Below are 19716 nucleotides of genomic sequence, written 5' to 3'. Positions count from 1 at the left end.
CCAGTTTCCTTTACGTCAAAGCCTGCAGGAAGGAAGTTTATAGCGTTTCATTAACCACCTACACACATAGATTCCAATGTGCACGTTGGATCAGCATAACTCTTTCCTTTTGTACGTACCGCAACCCTCTGAAGGGTTATCGCAGATTGCGAAATACACGTTCAACATAAAGACAATGTCATCAGTTGTCGATAGCAGCTACAACTTCCTTCAGTGACAAAGACCTCGTATCGCCGGGCTACATAATCCGACATTCGACAGCACAAGTGAAGAGCTAGGTTATTTTTAACTATTTCGGTTCTAGCATAAATTGGCACAATGTTCAGAGGGTGAACATTTTTATTCGAAGAAGGCTAGGCAAACGTGGTGTAATGTAATGACACCGATCTATGTGGATTTCCATATATTATGAGGACGTACTTGTTTAAGTAGATACATCAGCAATCATGGAGGCATTGCGTAATAAGGAGTACAGGAAGCACATGCCAATATCTTGGCAAATATCTACAAAGATTCCAAAGCCACCTTAATTATCCGCAAGAAATGTAGAAAATTACAATATCAAGTAAGGGCTCAGACAAGAAGACACAATTTCTCCAATGCAATTCACTGCATGCTTAGAAGAAGTATCCAAGCTATTAGCCTGGGAATGCTTACAGAGTGAAGATCAACGGCGAATATCTCAACAACTATCGGTTCGCAGATGACATTGTCCTGCTCAGCAACGCTGGGGATGAATTACAAGAAATGATTCAAGACTAATTAAGGAGGGTTGAAGAAGGAGGGTTAAACGAAGGATTGAATATTAATGTGCAGGAGATAAATGTAATGTTCAATAGCCTGGCAATGGAGCAAGGACTCATGTTCGACTGTCAAGCTCTAGAATCTGTGCAGGCGTACGTATAACTAGGTGAATTACTCGCAGGAGATCTTGATCATGAGAAATAAATTTACAGAAGAATAAAAATGGCTTGGAGTGCATACGGCAGCCATTACCGAATAATGAGGGAAGCTTACCGATGTCTCTGAAAAGAATAGTGTGCAATCACTGACAATCATTGCCCTCTTCCAGTACTAAGATATGGGGTAGAAACTTGGAGGTTAACAAAGAAGCTTGAGAACGAGAACGAAAAACGTTGGGTATAACGTTAAGACACCGGAAGAGAGCGGTCTGGATAAGAGATCAAAGGGGGTAGCTGATATCCTATTTTACATTAAGAAAAAGAAATGGAGCTGGGCCATGACATAGGATGGATAACCAGCGGATCATTACAGTTACAGAATGGGTGCCAAGGGAAGCTGAGCACAGTCGAGGACGGTAGAACATTAGGTCGGGTGATGAAATTAGGAAATTTGTAGGCGCAAGTTCTAATCAGCTATAGCCCAAGACAGGGGTAATTGGAGATCATAGCCTTCGTCCTGCGGTGGGCATAAAAAAAGTACGATGATGATGACGATGATAAAAGATGAGTAGCGTTTAGGGTAAACTTCAGTGTAGAGAAATGTAAGGCATTCAACCTGACGACGTGTACGAAGAGTATTGAGATCCAGAAAAGACAGGTTAGAAAAAGGAGAGAAGTCAGAATTGTATAACGCTGCAAAGCGGATGACTCCCTTTTGAGCCGCGTTCGCAGTTAAAGTGCTCTTCATGCATTAACTGTCATTCTCGCTCACGTTTTTTTAAATGACAACTGCGCCAAAATATTTGCCCTCCACCTATACAGGATTCTGCAGAGGGTGTCCCAACCATCATGCACCAAGGTTTAAAAATATGCAATGCCACGTAGCTGGACAGAACCAAAGTAACGTTGGTTGCCGTCGCTTGGAGATACTCGGATTACGTTTATTTTCGTTCTGCTTAATTATGTAATTACTCTTAATTAATTGATCAACTTCTCAACTATTATAATTAGATTAAATGTGTCAATGAGAAAATTGTACAGCAACATGAAAAACTCCCGATACAGCTTTCTGTTACTCAACACGTACGCGTTACACAGAAGTGTTTTTCCGAGCGTGAAAGAAGCCCAGAAATGCACGCGAAATTGCCACGCGACGCAAAGTGCCTCGGGGGCACTTTGCGTATAGACAGATAAATATTAAGCGGGGAGGCGAGCTGTGCGTTTCTTAATGGCAAAATAGGTTCGTCTTTATTTCCTTTATTTGCCTGGTTTTCCTGCCAATTTTCCTGCCAGCTTTCTGGAATATCTGTGACCTGTCCAACTTACGTCACAACTGCAGGGGCACGTTGAATGATCGCGCCCCTTTAGATCGGTGCTTTGGAAATATCGCGATGCTCACTTAATATACTCGTCAAGTGCGTGTAGCTTCCTCGTTCTCCCTACTTCGGTTCTGAAAACGAAATAATTCACTGCTTCTTCATCTTTTTCTTTTTCCTTTCTTTTTTAAAGTCGCGCTGAGTATCCCCCGCGCTCAATATGCGCATGCAAGCTGTGCAGCGCTTCACCATTTGTAGTGACATCCGTCACCGCGCGCCCTCGCGTGCTCCCGCGGAGGTATGCTGCTGTGACGCACTTTGTGAGACCATTAGGAATGCAAAGCATGAGTGAACAAAAAAAAAAGAAACGAAGTAAAAAAAAAACACGTTCACAGCTACGCACCATTCTGCACGTACGCGACTGTCATTATTTCGCTTCGTTTTCCAGCGGTTTTCCCCGCAGCGATAAATGCACTGCAGCGCGTGTGACCCAAATCGACGTCCGTGACGTCGTGCTGTGGTGACAAATCGCTTGCACAGTTCTAAAAAATTAAATTATTGGGTTTTACGTGCCAAAACCACTTTCTGATTATGAGGTACGCCATAGTGGAGGACTCCGGAAATTTTGACCACCTGGGGTTCTTTAACGTGCACCTAAATCTAAGTACACGGGTGTTTTCGCATTTCGCCCCCATTGAAATGCGGCCGCCGTGGCCGGGATTCGATCCCGCGACCTCGTGCTCAGCAGTCTAACACCATAGCCACTGAGCAACCACGGCAGGTGCTTGCACAGCTCTGTAGGCAACGAACGCACAAGTGTGAACGCTGACGCTGGCGCATGTTCACACGACGGCGTCGCAGCTATTGTCTCCTCGCGAAACAAGGGCGTCGAATCCAAGAGTAGTTCGCTCTATTTTATATGATGCCACGCACTGCGCGATGGTTGGTGTCACGGGCTGGCAAGGACAACCGGAAGGGTTAAAAAAAGATAAACGAGAAAAATGAAAACCAAGTGCCTTTATACTCTGTGAAGAAGGATGACCAGCCAAGCTGCGTGGGCCCCTTAATGGTGAACTGCACCTCCGCCGCGGGTCGGCCCGGCATCGCACTATCTTCGGGATCGGCCCACGTATGAAAAATTATTAGTCTATGCACGGATGCGATCCCCTAGATTCTAGCCTTAGACAGCTTCGCTGTAGGAAGACGTCTCAGAGGCTGTAGATTCAGAGGCCGTTATTATTCTTGATATAAGCGTATAATAATGATATTGCGGAGATAGCAAAGCCTCCTGCAGAGCTCAAACTGTTTGCAGATGATTGTTTAATTTACCCACAAGTAACAAATAGGACGTTCACGTGAAAATTAACCATTGCCTACATGCGTTACACTTGTGGTGCCAAACTTGGGGAACGGAATTAAATGACTCAAAGTCAACACTTACGTATACATTTCGAAAAAGAAAAAGGTAATTCCATTTGAATATCACATCGGGAATCATGCCTTGTTGACAGTAGATGCTTTCAAGCACCTGGGTGTTATAATTACGTCTAACTTAAAGTTGCATGCACATATTGATAACGAATGCACCAAAGCATCACGGATGCTATACTTTCTAAGGAAACGAACTGCCGCGCGCAAGTAGGGATGTAAAGCTTGTTGCTTTTAAGACGTTTACACGACCGATACTTGAATAGGCCAGTGTTGTCTGGAGTCCTCATCAGAAAATATTGAAAAATAAATTAGAAACGATACAACGTCTTGCGGTCAGTTTTATATGTTCAATCTACACGAAGGATTACTCAATTACGCTTAAGATTGTACGATTTAGAATCGCTAAACAGACTTGAAAGTGCGTTTCTTTTTCAATTGATATAAGGCGATTTTAGTATTCACGAAAACGACTGCTTACCTTGGGAAACGAAGTGAGAGAGCGAATCATACTTCTCGCGTACAAATCGCTCATCAGATCGAAACTAGAATATGCAGCGCTCATCTGGAGACTGCACCAGATATACTTAAGAAACGAACTAGAATCTGTACAAAATCGTGCCACTAGGTTCATCCATTCTTCATCTTCATACGACATAAGCATATCACCCCTAAAACGTAAAACTTATCTTGCTAATCTTTCTGTGCGTCGCTACATCGCCAGTCTTTGTTTGTTTCACAAGTTGTTTCACAGTTTCCTCAATCAAGCCACGTATATCATCCCACCGGCGCGCATATCTCCCCGTACGTCCCATCCCTACTCAATCGCACGCGCACGTGCTCGCACCACTACTTTTGCGGCCTCATTTTTTCTTCGCACAGCAGTTGAATGGAATAGCCTTTCCGGTGACATTGCAGCCATCACGTGTTCATAAACTTTTTTGGACAACTTAACTGCATTTGCTTGTCATGAAGATCACTCTCTGTAACCTTTATTTATAAGCCCATCCCTTATGTAATACCCCCTAACCGGGGTCTTTAAGGTAATAAGGTGAAGTGAAGTAATACGCGAGTGATGCAGCCATATTTTGCTTGAACGAATATGTATAGGTATTCTTTTTTTTCCTGATGTAATTGAGACATGGAACGGACTTCCGAAAGATGTGATCAATACAAATTATGTTACTGAATTCGTGCGTTTACTCGATGTACATCTATGTGATTAATTCTGATGATTAGTTTGAGTTTCAGCTATTATACTTATTGTTATTTGTTATTTGTTATTGTTATTGTTATTATACTTATTGTTATTGCCCTATTGCAGAAACCAGCGCCACTGGGACCCAGTGCGCCGGATTATGGGCCCAGTGCAGCGCGCTGGACGCTGGGGCGCTGGGAAGGCGCTGGGAAGGCGCGGCACTGGCTACTCGTGCGAAAAACAGCTCTAGCGCGTTAAATACGCGGTCAGCAATATACGGACAGCAACCTTTTCTTTCTGGTACAGGCGTGAGTTTTAGTTGCTGGGCGATAGCGCATCAACCATGTCTGTACGAGACGTAGCTCTGCGAAGCAAACTGCTTCTCGGCTTTGACATGGCAAATTATCCGCGAATTTCTGTGTGATAGATGACCTTAGTGTAAGGAAATCGCCTGGACCGGATGGACTTGGGGCAGCGATATATAAAATTTTCAAGGTTGAAATGGCTGAGGCTCTGCACCGCGTCATAACCAAGTGTTACGAACAAAAATGGACGCCTCCTTCTTTCCGACAGACACACGTAGTACTGATACCTAAATCAACAGACCCCATTAAACTTCAATCCGTAGAGACCTACCGGCCAATAAGCTTAGCAAATATTGATAGATTTGGCCAAAGCTTTTGACAGGGTGTCCCACGAAATCCTGTTTATACTTCTTGATTATGTTAATGTCGGATCAGTCATTTTGGACGGGGTAAAAATGATGTATGATGGTTGTACCACAAACTTAATTATTAACAACAAACTGAGCAGGCGGATTGCAGTAATGTCTAGCATAAAGCAAGGCTGTCCGACCTCGGCCTTGCTCTTTGCACTTTATTTAGAACCTTTCTGTTTAAAGTTACTACATAGCCATAATATTCGCGGGTACACATTCCTTGGTAGAGAAATAAAAGTTTTAGCTTATGCCGACGACATAGCAGTGTTCTGTCGCGATAAACAGAGCATTGCAGAAGCTGTGAGGGAAGCCCAAGCTTTTTGCAAGGCCTCCAGTAGTGCCATAAGTTGGTCAAAATGTTTAGGGCTTTGGCACGGGAATTGGCCAGATGCACCAGAGGTCTTTTGCAAAATGCAATGGAGTGTATTACCCGGCACTTATCTTGGGGTTCCGCTCAGTGCCTACCGTGAGCCAATCGAATACTGGACGAGCGAGAGAGACGGAATGAAAGAGCAAACTAACAAATGGGGAGGCCACAACTTTTCGATGTTTGCTAGGGCCAAAGTATGTAATATCTTTTTAGTAGCTAAAGTGTTCTACGTCCTGCAGGTGCTATGCATGAGCCGATCTTCAATTCAAAAAATACACAGAGTGTTTGCAGAGTTTATTTGGGGTTCGGTGTGGGAACGCACGAGCAGAAGTAATTTGTTTCACACATTGCGCAATGGGGGACTTGGTTTAACGCATTTGTTTTTCAAGCAACTTGTATCGAGATTTGTTTTCTTCCGCGACCAAAGCGATGGGTTTCTGCGGACGGTAATCCAAGTGAGATTGCGCGACGCTTTGCCCGATTTTGTTGTATCGTCGCACGCAATCAAACCGATGGCACTAAAGGGCTATCTGCGTGAAGTTTCCATGGCGATACGTCTTCTAAACGCTCGTTTTTCGAAAGACTACTTGTTTGCAGTGTCACGAAAACAATTGTATAAAGATCTTGTTGAAGTGTTTATACCTACACCAGTGTATCGTTCTATGTATTACTTAGGGCCTGAACGAGATGTTTTCAAGCGAGTCAATAATATGCCTGTACGAGCTAACACAAAATCATTCTTTTTCAAACTGCATACCGGCACACTGCCTGTTAAGCCATGGCTAAGAAGCAAGGGCTTGTTTGTCCCATGGTCAGACAACTGTCTTATATGTAACAAGGAAGAAACTGTCGAACATATTTTTCTTGACTGCCACGATGGCCGCTTTCTTTGGGACATCCTGCAAAGAACATTAAAAAAGGAGCTTCCTATCACTGCGTTCGGAATAAGGTTTTTGCCATGTGCTGAACCTGACGGTGTGCCGGTGGACATGTTGATGCTATTGTGTATGCAAAGTGTGTGGCGAACTCGTATGGCTGTACGCAATGCTAATGTTGATGCAAGGCCAGCAATGTATTATTTTACCGAGAATGTTAATTATACACGATTTTACGGAGAGAGCGGGGATACTCTCGAACCAGGAGCACTGCGTTCGATTCGCCGTTTCCGTTTCCGGTCCCCCAGAGTGGCCCTCTCGCATTGGGCTGTTAAATTTGCTCGACAGAAGCTGGCGCGTGCCTGTTTCAATGTGTTTTCTCCTTTATGCGTGCGCTGGTTAACAGTAGAAATGCCTTTCACCGCGCCTACGTCGTCCGGTCAGCACTGTGTAGTGGTGGGTTGTGGCAACAACCAGCGAAAACGAAAGAATATCGCGAATAGCTTGTGCGAAAAACACGCTGTGAAGAAGGAGCAATGTGGTTGCGATATGTTTCTGTTGCACCGCTTCCCCGCGAACGTCGACTTGGGTCGTCAGTGGACTTCTCTGATAAACAGGAAAGACTTCGTGCCAAACAGAAATTCACGTGTGTGTTCTGCGCATTTCGTTGATGGAAAACGCACGGAGCAAAACCCGCTGCCGATGCTGAACTTGGGTTACCAGCGAAAGGTAAGTGAACACTTGTTCATCGCTACCTGACCCGTTCGAAAGCACCGCATTTCGTATAATTAGTGCCTTAGACATTGGGCCTTTACAGCTCTAGTGAAAAAGCTTTGAAGTCATGTACCGTAGCTTGTAGCTATTTCTGCCCCTCGATTTCTGCCGAACCTGAATATGAAACGTGCCGCAGTTTCATGCTCGATAGTGGTGCTGTGAAATGTTACAATTGAACTAGGCTTCATGCTATCGGTGCGAACATATCTAACTGGTGAGACGTTAACTTTTTACATTTTCGTCGCTTCGCTTGTCCGTGGCGATCTATCAGCAATTGTTGCTGAATCGAAGCCTCCGTTCCTGGCTGCGATAATAGATTTGCTGCGGTGGCCTAGCGGTTAAGGCGTTTCACTGCCAAGGTCGAAGTCGCGGTGCCGATACGCAGCCGAGGCGGTGACATTTCTATGGAGGCAAACCGCAAAAACGCTCCCGTACTAATAATGCTTGGGTGGTCTGAGAACTTCGCGTTGTCAGAATTAATAAGTTCGTCTCTACTGCAGTGCGTTTCATAATTTTGTAAATGGCTTTGGCACATAAAACCCACGAATCTTTAGCTGCGATAATAAAAAAGCTTCGTAATATTTCAGGTTATCTTTGGGCGCAGACGCCTGAACCGTGACGAAAATACGCCAGCACCAACTAAGCGGAAGGCAAGTGTACAGATTGTTGTCACTGTGTGGCTGATAATGATTTATTTCCATTCCAGAGAAAAACGAGCAGAGACACACGAGATGAAGAGTCACGTCAGGTTCCTTCGCAGAGTGTAAGGCTTTTCTTTGGTCTAATTTGTCAGAATTTGGACATACCAGTGAATTGAACTATGGAAAATAGCCAGTGTGTGTCGTTATAAGAACAATTTAGCCAATTAGTCACGAGAAAGATTTAAGTATGCTGCGTACCACACTAGGGGAACATATTTCGTTTGTTAAACAAGCTTGTCTTTGAGAACAAGAACTTAGCTAGTTGATGTTTTGCCTGCAAATAACTTCACTTACTTAAAATGCCCCAACGAGGTCTTTCCCGCGCTGTGAAGTTTTCATAACTATGTAGGCCAGCGGAAGTTCTGTCAATGCAACAGGTTTAAAGCTACTGATGTGTTTTTACAGGTCACTTATGATGCACAAGCTTCCACATTCACCTCTCTTTTGGACAGTTTGGAATATGTGAGTAGGCATTCACTGTCTTGACATACTATCACTGAGAATATGTGCTCACTGTTATGTGTCCTACCCATACCAGGTTGGAGATAGTGCCAAGACAATTCTAGACAGCACTTGTGCATGTCAGGAAACAGAAGTAAGCAATCATGCCAACAGCTTAAGCTTACAGGTACACCAGACACGATAAAACCATGCCAACTGTTGCTATCATTCTCTCAACAGGAGACTTCCCACAGTGAGCCTGCAGTGTTCACTGATGCATTTGAAAGTGAACCAGCTGTAAGTGACCTCCTGCACCACTTACTGGCACAAGTGCTGTTCAATTCTTTACACATTATGAAAGAGTAAGCAGTCGTGCAAATTATTCTGCCTCCTTATATTGTCATATTTAAAGATAACTCAACTTCAACAGGCTGCAGTACACATGGAAACCACATCATTCAACAATGTTTTGGGGAATGAAGATGTAAGTGCTCACACAGCCAGTCTAGGCTTCTGAACACGGTGCCTGTTTAAGAAGTACACACATTCACATGGTTTCTCCTTTCATAGGCTCAGTGCAATGAAGATACGTTTCCCAGCTCTGGCACAGTTTGTGAACCAGATGTGAGTGGTCAGGACAATTTAGGCTTTTTCATATGCTGCTTCAAGTGGAACTGAGCTGCCAATTTCTTCTGCAGGTTTCCCTTCACATTGGAAATTCACTAGTCAGATGTACATTGGATAAGGCACCAGATGTGAGTGTACAGGCACTGTCCTCTCCACATGATCATGTCTACTTCCTGTGTGACACTGCAGAGATGATTGCTGCTGTGCTTTGTTTACAGGCTCTCACTTATGGTGTAGCTACTCCAGACAGCAGTGTTGCAGAAAATGAAGTTTGTGGGAGCTTAATATCAGATCACGAAGTTGACGTAAGTATGCACACAGATTATTTGAGTTGCCAGATGACGTGTTTAAGTTTCTCACAAAACTGTCATTTTGTCAGATTCACGTAAGCAAAACCGAGCACATCATGACAAGGAAAAATACAAAGGTAATATTTTGTAACGTTAACGTGTTCTACATCATGACATGCCTTTCCGCTTTCTTGTAGGTGATGAAAGATAGCTCCACACAATGGGAACTGCCACCAGCTGACCATTCCTACACCAGCACAAGACTTTCTATGACCATGAGAACTATTTCCTATCGAACACTGACCAGTGATGACATTCTTTTTTACACTGGCATTTCTGTGACTGCATTTGACAAGCTCGTGTCAGCACTGAAGACTCAAGACAAGACAATTCGCAAGCTCTTGACCATCGAAGACCAGCTGTTATTGACACTCATGAGGCTTAGACTTGGCCTCCTTTGTGGAGATTTAGCAAGACGGTTCGAGGTCTCTGTAGCTTATGTTTCTAGAACATTTTCGAGAGTGCTGGACGACCTGGTGAAGATCATGCAAGAAGTTGTTGTGTGGCTTCCCCGCTCAAGGTTGCGGGCAAGCATGCCTGAGAGTTTCAGAAACAGTGAGTACAGTCATACAACATGCATATTCGACTGCACTGAAGCACTAATGCAAAGGCCACGGAAACTGATGGCCAGATCCCAAAGTTACAGCCAATACAAGGGTGCAAACACGATGAAATTTCTTACCGTCATAGCACCAAATGGATTTATAATGTTTGTGTCAGATGTGTATGGAGGCAGGGCATCAGACAAATACATTGTAAAGACATGTGGAGTAGAAGAGTACCTCCTTCCAGGTGATGAGATAATGGCAGACCGTGGTTTCAAGCTTGACCCTTATCTTGAGGCTCAAGGGATTAAAATGAACAGGCCTGCATTTACAAAAGGTAGGTGTCCACAATAGTATTTTCATAACGTCCATAAACTTAAGAGCTACACAGTAATTACATGTACATGACTGCCTCTTCATCCTTTTTTTTCTCAGGAAAGGATCAGCTACCTGAAAGTGAAGTCACCGAAACTAGGCGCATCGCATCGCTACGAATTCATGTTGAGCGGGCAATCAACCGAATAAAGACGTACAGAATTTTCAAGCAAGTACTGCCCATCAAGTCAAGAAAGTATGCCAGCAAAATTGTCCTTGTTTGTGCAGGACTCTGTAACCTTAAACGCCCGCTCATCAACGAACAGACAAAAGCATAAATGTCCCGTGTGTACTTTAATTTAGCCTTAAGCACTCTGAGAAGCGAGTAGGGTAAACTTCACTAATGCCGTTTTAAAGCGAAAGCTTTATTGGCCTGGACTTGCAATCAAGATTAACCAAGGCTAACCATGCTATGCCTTAGCTTTTGCTACGTATATACTGGCATAGCTGAGCTAAGCCACTGCCAATTTTTTTGTAACCTCACTGGTTTCGTACCTGTGAAGCTTATGGAAGTGATTTGAAGCCAAGGTGTTAAAATGTGGTTGAATGTTTTTTTATTCATTCAATATATCTGGATGGCTCCAATGAAGCAGACATTATGAACAAATAAAATTTCACTTGCTCATCACAAATTGCAAATCTCGTCATACTTTTTGCACATAGCCAGCTTTTTCTTATAATGTAGGTCCTCAAGGTGAGGCAGGAGATGCAAAAAGTAGAATGTTTTGAGCCTCTTCAAGTTCTGTTCAATGTACCGTGTGTCAATAGGCACATTTACAATGACATCACTTTCAGCCGACCACACATAAAAATAGCAGGTGCTTTTGCCACAGCAAAACATGGTAAACTGCACTTGGTCATAGTAACCATTTTTGCCACCTGGACAAAGCAAAGGTTCCCCATTCACAAGCTTAACATCATACTTTCCCTTTTCAATTAATACCGTGCAATCTGAAACTGTGGGACACTTGATCTCAACTAGAGCATCATCAGCACAGATGCCATCAGGGCTTGCAGACAGCCAAGGATGTGTACTGCTCACTACCATACCCGACTGCGCTACAGCCAAACCAGTCTTCCTCGTAAATGCTACCCTTGCAATGGCTTCATACTTCAGCCCATGCTTTGTGGCAGCATTACCGGTAAAGCCTGAATTTGAAAGCGCAGAAACAGCTTTCGAGGGATCAGTGCTTTCCCTTTTAGAAACCCGCTTCACATTTGATGCAGTTATGCGAAGGCGCCTGGCCATGCGCCATAGCGGGCACCCCTGTTCCCTAGTGGCAAATTCAAGGGAAGCCCGTCCTTCATTCGAAAGCATAACAAACTTTTGATAAAATACTCTGCAAGGGTCGCAGCCTTTTGGGAGTTCCGAAGGGTCTGCATGTGAGTGGCGAGGCTGGCTTGGCAGATCAGTAGCACGTGGGTCCCAAGCAGCCGCATTCAATGTACTATGAAGCAAGGTACCTGCAAGATATAAAGCAATTACACACAATTCACACTGCACTGTGCCGGCTAACACCACTTGTATATATAATGATGTGCAATAACCAAACATGATATCTACTGTATTTGACAGGCACCAACACCTATCGCAATCTGCATTACCATTATGTTAAATAAATGGCAACAAGTAACCCGTCAGTCTCCTAACGTATGCGTGTCGATGCCATAAAACATACTGATGCCATACAGTGGCAAAAAAAATATAGGGTTCAAAGGAACAACCGCCGCTGTAATTTTAAGGCATTTCACTTAACACAGCTGCACTCATTTCATGTTGGAAGAAATGTGCCCTCACCAGGAATGTTGAAGAGATCTGAAAATGGTTTCCTCCCAATGTGGTTCATCAGCTCTACATCATTTCCGAAGTGATGAAACTTTCGTGTGGGTTTTGGGGCCTTGTTTTCGGAGTCCACAGTTCGTTTTTGCAGCTTAAAGTCCATATCTTCAAGCAGGACAGGTTCCACATTCCTCTTTGTTCCCCTGTTCCACTGAGCTGTTCGGTCAGTACATGATGTGCCGGTCATTCCCGAGGCCACAGCCATGTCGACTTTCCACAGTATTGCACCAACATGGCTGCAAACCCTTGCTTTCCCAGCCATACACGAGCAACCAGCAGTGATCACCTGTCCGGTGTGCCTTACGCAAGCCCATGCTGTCCAAGGCTTTTGATTTATGGCCTGCGATGGTCGAACATCCGCCTTGAGGTACACTAAGTCTGCGTTAACATTGTGACAAAGCACCTGACCCACCCAGCCACTCTGTACAAAATTGTAGGAGTCTAGGCTTTTGTATGCCTCAGCTTCTTTGAGGTCACACGCCTTGCTCTTGATGAGGTAGCACACAATGTGGGCACTAGACACACTTGGCCATGCCTTGACATCGTCCACCCAGCTGTTGACAAACATTGGGTGCACGTAAGTCACTCCATCTGAAAAATAGGTGACATCAATCAGTGAGTGAATATGCAGGCTAAAACTAGAACGCTGTAAGAATAACTAATCAAGCTTCCTTGCGCACAATATTTACATATACTGCAGCAACAAATACAATGATTAAAAATTATATTCTGAGGGTTTACGTGCCAAAACCACGATTTAATTGCAAGGCACGCAGTAGAGAACGACTCAGGATTAATTTTGACCACTTGGGTTTGTTTAACGTGCACCCGATGCACAGTACACGGGCATTTTAGCATTTCACCCCCATCGAAATGCGGCCGCCGCGGCCGAGAATTGATCCAGCGTCCCCGGGCTTAGTAGCGCAAAGCCATGGCGCAACGCGCTACGCCACCAGGGTGGGTTATCGAATACAATGGGAACATGCGATGGGAGAATACAGATCATCGATCTCATATGTGTTAAGCTGCGAGATAACCCGCCGTGGTTGCTCAGTGGCTATGGTGTTAGGCTGCTGAGCACGAGGTCGCGGGTTCGAATCCCGGGCACGGCGGCCGCATTTCCATGGGGGCGGAATGCGAAAACACCCGTGTACTTAGATTTAGGTGCACGTTAAAGAACCCCGGGTGGTCGAAATTTCCGGAGTCCTCCACTACAGCGTGCCTCATAATCAGAGAGTGGTTTTGGCACGTAAAACCCCATAATTTAATTTTAAAAAACTGTGAGATGCACTTGGAGGCGACATTGTCATGCCCGTGGCTAAGACTGCAACGTCCCTACATTCCCTTCATTAAAACATTAAATGCTGTTTGTAGTGGGGTACTCCAGATTACTTTGACCAGCTCGGCTCCTTTAGTGTGAGCACAACGCACGGCAGTGGACGCTGCGGCCGGCCTTAAGTCCAACAGCGCAACACCATAGCCACTGCGCTACCGCGGAGTGCTCGTTTTTCTGAGACGGTAGATATCGCTTCGTTCCCACATCGTTTCCATTTATTACGCGAGATGAGGCTTCGTAGCACGCCAGCGATGCGGGCGGATTATTAGGACTGCTAGACGGCTTTCCGCGATCGCAGATCAGTACAAACTGCGTCGTTCCGCACATGTCTGAATGGAAAGCACTTGCGACAGAGAGCGAAGATTTCGGTAGGACACCGCCGCGAAGCGATCCTAAGCAGCTTGGTTGCAGACCAGTCATGCGATAAGATATTGTTCATAGCAGGATAGCGAGCGATGGGAAGATGCGGTGTCCGCGCCGCCACAAACGTGCGAGCTGACAGCTGATGCTAACACTCCCGTTCAAAGTACAACTCACAGACGGGTAGTTCTGAACTTAGTGTCACACATTACTTCCCCCCTCTTTTTTGGCTTCTGGATTGGATTGGCGCGGCTCGCTACGTGCTTGCGCGCACAGACGCACCTGTATGTAATTGCTGGCTGCGCGATCACGGACACAGCGAACGATGAAAGACAGCATGCATTGTTTATTCTACGCGAAATTGACGCGCAAAACATTGCGAGTTGAGCGCACACACTCACCGATGTCGATCGTATCCCCAGCCGACAATGTGATGGGCCCGCTGGCTCCTGGTTGCGTGCTTCTGTTCGTTGTGGCCACTGTGGCCATTTCCTAGCAGCGATGAAGACTTCGCGAGCAGAAAGATGCGTCTGCAACGCGCTAACAAAAATTCCGCAGGAATTCACAGACACAAACGTCGGCACACCTCATACGAACACATTGCCAAAAGGCACTGCCGGCGCAGTTAACAGCCCAGCATGGCGCGGCAATGACGCTTCCGGTGAAAGCCGACAGGTGGCGCTAGCATGATGCATATGGCGGCGCCCAGCTGCCTTAGGTAAAATAGTCTATACAAGCGAAGTGTTGAAACTGCTAAGTGATCCGCCAAATTGGCTTTCAGTGTTGGACAGTTTGGCTTCGATGAAGCCATTTTAACATGACACGTCAGTCTTAGTAACGACTAGACGTTTTAACATTCGGTTTTATTTGACAATATTTGTATGTACTTGCCAAGCCGGTAATAAAGAAAAAAAAATGGCGTGGCGTAGTGGTAAAGTGACGGGCTTGGGATCTGTAGGTCGCTCGTTCGAATCCTTGTCGGAGCAATTTTATTTTTTACGTCTTTTTTTCTTTTTTTATTGCACTAAAGCACTCTTCCTTGCTTTCTGTATTCAAAAAAATATATACGGTGTCCAAGCACCGCATATTTAACGCGCTAGAGCTGTTTTTCGCACGAGTTTTTCGCGCGCCCCAGCGTCCAGCGCGCTGCACTGGGCCCATAATCCGGCGCACTGGGTCCCAGTGGTGCTGGTTTTTGCAATAGGGTGTTATTAAATTTGTCGTGTTGTTTGGTTGTATTACCCATTTTATATATGTATGTATATGAGTGTGTGTGTACGTGCAAACTTCTGTATGCAAAATGTTCTCCCTTCCTGTAATCACCCTCAAGAGAGGGTTAACAGAATTTCTAAATTAAAGAAAATTGCTCAGTCCCGTGACGTCGCATTGTCAACAGAGCACCGTAGGGAGTCTGGAGAAAGTCTAACTTTCAAATGTCCATGAATAAACAGGGCAGCTCACGCACCTTTATTCCAAGCTGCAACACGAAATAGGGTTTTATAACCACAAGATATAGCGTTATTTAGGACAAGAGACTAGTATCAAGCTATGAAATTGTATAAAGCATTTAATATTCAGCAGCGCTCGTCCTTGCGTACTGGAACCAGCGCGGCACAAACACAACCAGCGCAGTTTCCAGTGCGAACCAGCGAACTGCAGCGAGAACCAGCGCCTGTACAGCACAGTGCGCCCCAGCGTCATGGCAGTGGAACCAGAGTCTATTTCACAGTGACCCAGCTCTTATCCAGCGTTCTCACTGGTGTCCCAGTGAGTCCCAGCGAGTGCCAGCGTACCCAGTGCGAGCCAGCGCCAGAAAGCGCGCTGGTTTCACACTGGAAGACGCTGGTTTTTGCAATAGGGATTGTACAGGGCTATTTTTCTGGGCTTCTTGAGATGCAGTTTGCCCGCACTGACCAACACTTGCCAGACAAATCTTCGTGCTCTACAGACTATTCAAGCTCGGGCTCTCAGGGTTTGTCTTGGTTTGCCAAAATGCACATCGACAGTAGCGACTATTGCGATCGCCCGGGACCAACCTATACAAACACAGATTGCTGTGGAAGCGTTGAGAGTGCACATTAGGCACGTTGCCCGTGCCCGTTCCGACCATCTGGCAACACTACCATCAGAAAGGCCGCAGGCATCATTTTGTACCACGATTTCGGATTATTGCACCTGCCTTCCATCAGGCTTCACCCCCGAAACTAAGCCATCGATTCCTCCATGGCGTTTGGCTCGACCTACAGAGCACCTCACCATACCAGGAATCAGAAAAAAATCTTAGCTGTCATCACCTGCTCTTAAACAACTAACTATGCTCCTTTTGTACGAGAGGTACGCCGACCACGTACAAATTTATACTGATGAACCGGCAACTCTCCAGTGTTCCTCTGGAGCCGTGGTTTTCCCAGCGAAAGCCACCACTATAAGTTTCAAGACATGTCACGCAACGACAGCGCTTGCTGCGGAACTTTCAGCTCTTCGCGCTGCACTTCGTCTCGTCAGCCAAAAACAACCTCGAAGATGGTCAATATTCAGTGACTCGAAGGCAGCACTGCAGTCTTTGCTATCAGCCCTGCGACGTGGACCACACGAACAACAGGTATTCGAGATTAGAGAACTAATCCGTACCTTGACTGAGAAAGGACACCACGTGACATTTCAGTGACTTCCAAGTCACTGCGGCGTCATAGGGAACGAACACGCCGATAACGCTGCTCGGTCGGCTCTTCAAGGCGACGAAGAGGAGCGGATACCATTATCAAGGACAGGTGCCGCTAGAAAGCTCCGAATGCTCAGCCGTGATATCCCGTTATCCTTGTGGAATGCAGGAAGTTTGCAAAACAACCGGCTGCACAACCTAGACTCTTCTCTGCGCCTTTGCATTCCAGCTGGACTCTGTCGTTGCGAAGCTACCCTGCTTTGTCGAATATGGCTAGGAGTGGCGTTCACCAAGTCTTTTGCTTTCCGAATCGGATGGGCCGACGACGCCTCGTGTGATAACTGTGGTATCGAGGAGACTCTTCAGCACCTTCTCTGTGACTGTCCTCGCTATAATTTACAGAGACGATCGCTCGCAAACGCGATCGCGCGCTTTGACCGCAGACCTCTAACAGAGGAACTTATTTTAAAATGCCGTCATCACAAGCCATCGCAGCAGAGGGTGACGAGGGCACTGTTGCAGTCTTTAAGGGCAACAGAATTGGACAAGCGGCTGTAGCATGAACAGATGGTTCATAGTGCTGCAAGTGCTAATGTGCTATGCGGTGACAGTGACTGACTGTGATTGTATGTCTGTGCTCCTTTATTTCTTTATCTCTACTTTGTTATCACTTTACCTCCCCTCCCCTCTTTCCTCAGCGTAGGGTAGCAAACCGGATCTTCCCCCCTGCATGGTTAACCTCCCTGCCTTCCCCCTTTCCCCTCTCTCTCTCTACATCCTGCACTTTGCTGGGATCAGCAGAAAGTATGAAATCAATTTCATTTCTTGTTTCACCATGAGGGCTTTTCCATGTTCACTTTCTGTTGCTACGATTCCTGAAAAAGAGGTTCATTATTCGAAGCTTAGTCCTTTCTGCGAATTCTGCCAGCATCTCTTCTCTAGCGTTCCTAGAATCGACGCCGTAGTTGCCAATTGCTTGTTCACCAGCCTGCTTTTCCCTCACTTTTGCATTGAAGTCGCCCATTACTGCAGTATACTGAGTTTGCACTTTTCTCATCGCTAATTCAACATCTTCATAAAGCTGATCTACTTCATCATCATCGTTACTGGATATAGGAGCGTAGGCTTGTACTACCTTTAATGTAGACCTTTTATTAAGTTTGATTGCGGCTAAAGCTACTTTCTCATTAATGCTGTAGAATTCGTCAGTGTTGCCCGGTATGTCCTAATGGATTAGGAATCCTACCCCGTATTGCTTCTTATCTTGGCGACCTCTATAGCAGAGTACATGGCCGTTATTATATATGTATAAGCCTTACCAGTTCTTCTAATCTCACTAAGGTCGATGTTCTCCCAAACAATGTCTGATAGTTCCTCAAAGAGTCCTGCTAAGCTAGCCTCTCTCGACAGAGTTAGGCAATTAAAGGCTGACAGGGTCAGTTTCCATTGGCGGCCTGTCCGGATCCAGAGCGGAAGAAAGTAAATGGGCTGGGAGAGTGTTGAGGTATCTGTATAGGAAAAACATTGATTCACAGTGGAGGAAAAGAACTAGGAAGCTTACCAGCAAGTATGCGGCCTTTAGAGGGAGCAACACAGCAACAAAGAACATCAAGAGGAAAGTCATAGAGGCTGAAATAATCTCGTGGGTGGCGGCAATGGAAAATAAACCTGCCATAAGTAACTACTTAAGAGGAAAAAACTAAATCAGGAACGAAACAATTTATCATAACACAAAGGGAAGCTCATTACTTTTCGAAGCGAGATCAGGATGCCTTAGAACAAGCACCTATAAAGCGTGATATAAGAATGAAGAAGAAGCATGTGCTTGCTGCGGTAAAGCTAGGGAATCGATGGAGCATGTTAAATTAGAATGTGAAGGTATGTGCCCAGCTGTCGATTCAAGCACCACTGGCCTCCTTGGGTTCAGCGAGAGCAGGGGCAAAGTAAATATGTCCGCAATAGAGATTAGTAAGAGGCGATTGGAAGATTGGTAGAAGTAGGGAAACGACTAACAACGGAGGGGCGTGAAAACAAAGTTCACAATAGGGGTTCAGAAAGTTTGGTTATGTCAATTTATCGTGCTTTTTTTAACATAGGTACGACATTAAGCAATATAATAACAAGAGCTTGGTGGGCAACCCCCGCCTCGTTCTAAGGGGGACATCTTATTTTGTTGTAGCGCAAGCTGAACGACAAGGACAACAAAAAGGCACATCTGACAAACAGTAGCGCTGTGTGTGTCAGATGTGCCTTTCTGTTGTCCTTGTCGTTCAGCTTGCGCTACAACAAAATAAGGTATGCCGCATCAACAAACCCCTTATAGCTATCCCCAAAGGGGACGCTCATAGCATCCATCCATCCATCAATGCTACGCTCTTCGCTGTCGTCTGTTTGGCTGCGTGCATACACCGCGGCGGCTTGGCGCGGGCGGATTTGCAACGTCTTCTGCGTCTCCATTTTTTCACGAAGTCTCTCAATAATGAAAGGACAATAAAGAAAGAAAAGCTAGAACATTTGAACATGACAATATGCAAATTATTGTATTTCGCCAATTGCATCAAATTGGGGACGCACGCTCAGCGGCCTTGTAATTGTCTTTATTGTTTTTCTATAATTTTTCTTCTTATTCACGAACCCCTTGCCATTTCATCGGTTGTTGTGTGCTGCAATTTGTTTACACAGTTTTATAAAGGTTCTTCATTCTTCTCTGTATAATTTGTTTTGACTGTGTGCTTGATTACATATGTGCTTGATTACTTGCACGAGATTATTGCGGAGTGGAACGTACTTCCGCACTCTTATCTAATGTCAAAACATATTCGGGTACTCTCCTCGACCACGCGCGATATCAACTTTGCATGTTGCGTCACTTCCTTGCATCACATAAGCGGCATATGC

The 19716-nt window shown here is 45.3% G+C and overlaps 3 protein-coding genes across 4 annotated transcripts in view; 2 read left to right on the top strand and 1 right to left on the bottom strand.

Moving 5' to 3' along the window:
- LOC139056465 (uncharacterized) overlaps nt 1–19716 on the top strand; it is a 125957-nt gene that overhangs the window by 90679 nt on the left and 15562 nt on the right. The window lies entirely within an intron of this gene.
- Nucleotides 7170–11530, top strand: LOC135904566 (uncharacterized). 2 transcript variants are annotated; one of them, XM_065435425.1, is made up of 13 exons: nt 7170–7536; nt 8169–8231; nt 8288–8344; nt 8688–8744; nt 8821–8877; nt 8964–9020; nt 9154–9207; nt 9294–9347; nt 9422–9478; nt 9569–9655; nt 9730–9777; nt 9838–10582; nt 10681–11530. In XM_065435425.1, the coding sequence occupies exons 1-13, from the start codon at nt 7219–7221 to the stop codon at nt 10896–10898; spliced, it is 1872 nt and encodes a 623-aa protein (XP_065291497.1). In that variant the 5' UTR covers nt 7170–7218; the 3' UTR covers nt 10899–11530. The 2 variants fall into 2 exon arrangements, with proteins under 2 accessions (XP_065291497.1, XP_070389284.1); XM_070533183.1 differs by having other exon boundaries at nt 9136–9207.
- Nucleotides 11246–14747, bottom strand: LOC139056466 (uncharacterized). Its single transcript, XM_070534714.1, has 3 exons — nt 14558–14747; nt 12419–13051; nt 11246–12084 (listed from the first exon to the last, which is right to left on the bottom strand). Exons 1-3 carry the CDS (start codon nt 14643–14645, stop codon nt 11246–11248), a joined length of 1560 nt encoding a protein of 519 aa, XP_070390815.1. The 5' UTR covers nt 14646–14747.

This window comes from Dermacentor albipictus, chromosome 2 (assembly GCF_038994185.2).
Source record: "Dermacentor albipictus isolate Rhodes 1998 colony chromosome 2, USDA_Dalb.pri_finalv2, whole genome shotgun sequence".
Lineage (NCBI taxonomy): Eukaryota > Metazoa > Arthropoda > Arachnida > Ixodida > Ixodidae > Dermacentor > Dermacentor albipictus.
The sequence above is the reverse complement of the archived record's forward strand: the minus strand, read 5'-3'. Positions and strand labels throughout refer to the sequence as shown.

Coding starts and splice junctions, on each gene's coding strand:
- LOC135904566 (XM_070533183.1), top strand. CDS start 7,219: ATGCCTTTCACCGCGCCTACGTCGTCCGGTCAGCACTGTGTAGTGGTG. Junction 9,479..9,568: donor CATTGGATAAGGCACCAGAT/GTGAGTGTACAG, acceptor CTTTGTTTACAG/GCTCTCACTTATGGTGTAGC. Junction 9,656..9,729: donor TATCAGATCACGAAGTTGAC/GTAAGTATGCAC, acceptor TCATTTTGTCAG/ATTCACGTAAGCAAAACCGA.
- LOC139056466 (XM_070534714.1), bottom strand. CDS start 14,645: ATGGCCACAGTGGCCACAACGAACAGAAGCACGCAACCAGGAGCCAGC. Junction 13,052..14,557: donor TGGGGATACGATCGACATCG/GTGAGTGTGTGC, acceptor CCTATTTTTCAG/ATGGAGTGACTTACGTGCAC. Junction 12,085..12,418: donor AGATCTCTTCAACATTCCTG/GTGAGGGCACAT, acceptor TATATCTTGCAG/GTACCTTGCTTCATAGTACA.